The 5,916-nt window shown below is 33.9% G+C and overlaps 1 protein-coding gene across 1 annotated transcript in view; it reads right to left on the reverse strand.

Annotated features, from left to right (window-relative positions):
- Nucleotides 1-5,916, reverse strand: part of CFAP47 (cilia and flagella associated protein 47) — a 363,081-nt gene that overhangs the window by 150,445 nt on the left and 206,720 nt on the right. Inside the window, 2 exon segments of the mRNA XM_015594565.2 lie at nucleotides 1,365-1,374; nucleotides 3,685-3,705. Coding sequence (XP_015450051.1) covers nucleotides 1,365-1,374; nucleotides 3,685-3,705 — 31 coding nt within the window.

Consider the following 5,916-nt stretch of genomic DNA (forward strand, 5'->3'; position numbering starts at 1 on the left):
CTGGTGGCCTCCTGGAAGGCAGTAAGAATGGCATGTTTGCTGGTTTTGGTACCACTTTGGCCCCTAAGCAGTTGAGAAATCTCTAAAGGAAGGGGTGCTAACCTGGCATTAAAGGACAGAGTGGATCTGTGAATTTAAATGGGGAAAATTTTATCTTGACTTCCAGTAACTCAACAGCAATTAAAACCAAACCACAGTAGTATTAGCTATACTATGACTTGATCTCCAAATAATCACATATATGTTTATACCACATTTCAGTTCTTGCACATACTTTTAGCTATTATGTTCATTACTACTTTTAAAGTATGGTAGTTACTATCTCCACCATTAGATCTTATTATGTATTGTGTTAATGACAAAGTATATATTTCAATATATTATAATTTTTAAATATTTTGATAATCTACTGGAGTATTAGTTTCCTCTATGCTACAGAGTGAATTGTGTTACCCTTACATTCATAAGTTTAAGCCCTAAATCCAAAAATAACTGCATTTGGAGATAGGGACTATAAGAAGGTAATTAACATTAAAAAGGAGGTCATATGAGTGGGGCTCTGATATGATAGAATTAGTGTCCTTATAAGAAGAGATGCCAGGGAGTTCATTCTCTCCCCATGTGCATACAAAGAAGAGGTCATGTGAGTACACAGCGAGATGGCTGCCACTTACAAGTCTAAAGCAAAGGCATCAGCATGAAACCTACCTTTGCTGCCACCTTGGAATTCCCAGTCTTCAAAACTATGAGAAATACATTTCTGTTGTGTAAGCCACCCATTCTATGGCATTTTGCTATGACAGCTGGAGCAGATTTAGATACTTTGTAATCCTTGTATCTTATTTTGTGTATTTATAAAACACTATTCTATAAAGTGTAATAGGCTTCATCAGACTGTCAAAGAGCCTGATGGCATTAAAAGCATGTATAAAACCCTAATCTAGAGCAAGAGAATCATAGCAGATTGTTACTCTTACTATATATATCTAGCCTCCGATTCACTCTTCTTTCCTTAGAGACTTGCCTAGTTCTAATTATTACTAATTATTCAGTGTAGTAGAATGAAATATTTTAAAATCATAACTCTCCAGAATCCAGCTTTTTGGGGTTTTTAGCAAGAATCAGTATTCAGAAAAATATCCCTACCAAGGCCTTCTTTCTTTTGAGTGGCTTATTCTGGGCCACACTATTCTGGGACACAAAGATGAATGCTGAAAGCCCCTAAGCTCATGGAGTATATGGTGTGTCATGCAAAGTAGTTCTGCAAGAAATACTTACAAAGCAGAATGATAAACAGTTCAACACCTTCTCAACCTTAATTCATACTCTCCAATAGTCCGTTTGCATAAGCATGTGTCTTGTACTTTCCCTTGCCTGCCCCCCACCTCATTGCTTCTGCAATCCCCTCTTCCCATGTTCCTTCTATACTTGTAGGCAAACTCCCCTCCTGCTCTAGATTCTGGCCATCAAGATCTTATTTCTATTCAGATACCAATTTATATAAGATAAAAGAGAACACCAGAGTCTAGTGTGTACATTGGAAAAAGGTGCTTAGTATCTATTATTCTCTTTAAATGTCTTTTCTTCCATGAAGATCTCTATAATATAATATCTAGATAGTGATATTCCTTGCCAATCAGCTCACAGAGAATTCAGAGAATTTTTTTTTCCTTTTGGTCTAACATATAGTATTAAATGCATTCTGCCCCAAACAATTGCCTCCATAGATTTTTTTCTTCTCTACTTGATGGTTGCCTCTTTGAGGACCAGATCTGTGAACCTTTATATTTCTCTAGTACTAAGAACACTTGTGGCGTCACTTGTTAAGTATTGAATGATAAATAATTGAATATTGCTGGAAAAAGAATAAGTCATATCGGTGTAAGAAATTATTTACAAAGTGCTCATTTTAAAGTGTGGCTAAAATCAGTCTCCTGTCCCAATCCTTTCTGATAATCTTTTGAACATCATTAGAATAAAACCTTCTTAATTGCTCTTGCTTATGTTTTTGGGTCATGTTCCCATAGTAAAATATGTGATAAATATAAAGTTTTATCAACTACCTGGTTTCAAATGTGTTGTTTTATAAGTATTTGTTGCTTTAAAAGAGCAGTTTATAGATAGCCTATTAATAAATTTTTTAAAAAATGACAATCTTTTTTGTGCCACCTGAAAGATAATTTCTGTATTCTACTGCTCATTTCAGAAGACAAAATTTATTATTTGGAGAGATTTTAACTGAAGTGAGTCTGAGGAGGAGTATTAGTATAAGCCAGGTCATGCTGTACTTAACAACCTTCTATCTCAGTGGATTATCTCAATCATTTATTTCTTGCTCTCACATGTCTATCCTAGGTGGAAAGGATGCACTCAGAAGTCCCTGGTGAAGGAAGTTCCATTTTTATATGTGCTTCTCTAATAGTTGTGGCAGGGAAAGGGAACCAGGATAATTGCTCATGGGATCTTAATGCTACAACTTGGAGAAAACATTTGGCACTTCTCACATGCCATTGGCCACACGTTAACCTCAACATCACTGATTAAGTGTAATATTACCGTGTGTGTAAAAAGAAGAAAATAGAGATATCTGTAAAAGGTTCTAAAAAAAATACTAATAGCTTATGTCTTGTTCTATTATGCTACCTTCCTGATTAAACCTATAGAACAGATTAGGGTTTTATTCAGAAAATGTTATGCTTATTAGATTGTATATTATATATGAAAGTTAGTCATAGAGGCAGTATACCAGACTTGCATTCTGCTCATATTTTAAATTGCATGTTTTTAAATTTGTGTCTGGAAATCTATGTGAGACGAATGTTAGCAAGAGTTAAAAAAAATAAAAACAGGATATTTAATATTACTATATGTTATTTTATTAAGATATTTAAAGATCAAAAGGCCTCATTATGCCGATGAAGCCAGACTGATGAAATATTAGATGACTGTACTATCTGGAGATAAAATGAGTCTCCCTTGTGTCCCCTCATGGTAGAAATTATTGGCTGTCTATCCAATCATTAATCACTGGCCCTTTCTTTCTCACTGACAAAACTCTCCTTTTATTTTGATATGTATGTGGAGAAGGGTGGTTTCTTAGTCTTCCTTCCAGCTACTTTCGGTCACCTGATTAAGATTTGGCTGATGGGCTACAAGCAAAAGTGCTGCGCGGTATTTCTGGGATGCTTCCCTAACAGAAAAAGGGCACACCCTTATCCTTGTACTTCCTTCTTTTTGCTACCTATAAAGTGGTTTTGTTTGTTGGAGTTCTGGATATTTTGGATGATCCTTGAGAAAGTGAATAAAGACTTCTCTCCTAATGAACTGGAGCCTGGCGGATTTATACAGCAAGCAGTTAGAACCCCAGAAGAAGCAGCCACAGTAACTGCTTCTAATAACACTCTTCAGAATTGTCAAAAAAAAAAAAAGCCTTTTTGGTACACTTGAGACTATTCTATCTCAACTCAACATATGGACTTGGGTCTCAGCATTCAGCCCATGCCAATGCCAAAATGACAAACCGAGGACAAGCCCTTCTCCTTGAGAAAGGCTTGTATAAGTCTCACCCTTGCCTTTGAAGTGGGAGACAGTCTTCACCAAGGTAGATGCATAGGAGTAAGTACTCAAACCTTTAAACTAATGGCTCTGAGTTATTCTTTGAGAGTTAATCGGCAGAAGCCTGACTACTTTGTGTTGGATCATGTTCTCCAAGACACAACATTCAATATCACTGCATCTTTATGTTTCTTTTCTCAAAGGAAGACTTGAGAGAAGAACTAAGAAAGTACAGTATTGTAAATACAAATGGAAGACACTATATGAGAAAGAATGATCAATAATGTTTGAGACCATGGTAGATACATTTCTTAATTCGTACTTCATCCTGAGTTGGCAATTATTTTGGATGAGTATTTCTAAAACGTCCTTTCCTTCCAAAATTAAATTTTAAATGTTTTCATAATTATTAATTCCACTTTGTTTTTGATTTAAGAAGCATGACATAAAAAGATGTCTTTACCCATAGCTTGAGAGTCTATGGCTTCAATAATTTTAGAACTTTGGGTCTAATTAAAACCATTCCAAAATATTATATGATGGAAAATCATGTTAAAATTTGGGGTACAGAATTCCTATATTGCATACTAAATTGTGAAAGACGACTCAATTTTGCTGTTCATTAAACTGATCTTTCAGTGACTTGTGCTCACAGATACTGATCACACTGCTTTGAGATTTAACTCTAGTAAGTGATACTATAAATTATTTGCAGTTAATGTGAAGAAATTATTTTAAGGTCATTCAGGCAAAATCTATGATCACAAAGCAGCTTCTTAATCAAGAAGAAAGGGATTGAAAATATTAAAATCTAGGAGAAATGTTTACTGAAGTTTTTTAAGCAATATTAGCATTTCATATTATAAAGAAATTAACATAAAATGCCTATATTACTCTATTCTTATGGTATCTATAATGTTGTCTTAGAGCTTACTGTATTAATTCATATTTTGTTCACAAAAGCAAAATGTGAAAGACTTTGAAAACCTTAGTTAAGCATGAAATCGGCATTCAATGAAATAAATACAGTAAAATAAAAATGATTTATGCTTTAACAATTTTTCTCAGAGAAAAATCAATGAAGAAATCAAACAATTTATAATAAATGTAATTCTAAATAATTTTCTAAAATTTTTGGCTTAAATACAATTCACTTTTGGAAAATAACCTATATTCATTTTAATCTAAGTAAGATCTGCACAATCACTTTAATGATTTATGATGAACACTGGGAATTCCCATGGTATCAAGATGGCCAAATCCTTGCCTCCTAGGATGTTTTTGCATCTAAAAAGATGACAATGATGCTATCAAGCATTACACAGAGACAAAGGCACATGCATTTCATTAATAGATGCCTGTATTATTTTCTTTCTGCCTGATTTTAACCTTGGTAATTATTTTTATTTGACTTCACTTTAAATAGTTATTCTACACAGTTGACCCTTGAACAACATGGGGTTAAGGGTGCTGACTCCTGTGCAGTTGAAAATCCACGTGTAACCTGTGACTCCCTAAAAACTAAACTGCTAATAGCCTACTAACCAGAAGCCTTACCAATAACATAAACAATTAATTAACACACTTTGTATATTATATGTATTATATATGATATTCTTACAATAACGTAAGCTAGAGAAAATAAAATGTTATTAAGAAAATCATAAGGAAGAGAAAATACATTTATAATATTTCTTGAAAAAGTCTACATGTAAGTAGACTCACACAGTTCAAATCCAGTTATTTAAGGGTCAATTGTAGTTTAAAACAGAGAGAAATATACAGCAAATTAACTTAAAAATTCTGCTTTTCTATTCAGAAGTCAGTTTCTTTCTAAACTAAATACAGAACTCATAACCTAGGTGGAATATGCTTGAATACAGTCGATAATCATTATCCATGAATTCCATTATTTGCAAATTCACCTTTGCTAAAATTGATTTGTAACCCCAAAATCAATGCTCAACGGTTGTTTGTGGATATGCACAGAGTGGCAAAAAGTTCCAGTCACTAGACATGCAAGTTTCTAGCTGAGGTCAAACAAGGTGACACTGGGACTTTTTGTTTCACTTCTGAGGCCAGGGGGAGAGGTTTGAAACCCTTCTCTGGCACCTGTTAGTGGCACAGTCTCAGACAAGTCATTTAACACTTCTGAGCCTCATTTTCTTTGTGTAAAGTCAAGAAAGTAGAATGTATTAGGACAAGTTCTTTTGAGAATTTACAATTATAATCTATGTGATTATGTAGATTCATTGATTGAATGTTTGCAGCAATTTTAAAGATCATAACTATCACGATTAATGAGAATCCACTGTATTTAATCACGTGCATATTTATTCAATTTTCATGCACATAAACCTA

Source organism: Pteropus alecto, unplaced genomic scaffold (genome assembly GCF_000325575.1).
Source record: "Pteropus alecto unplaced genomic scaffold, ASM32557v1 scaffold258, whole genome shotgun sequence".
In the NCBI taxonomy this organism is placed as follows: domain Eukaryota; kingdom Metazoa; phylum Chordata; class Mammalia; order Chiroptera; family Pteropodidae; genus Pteropus; species Pteropus alecto.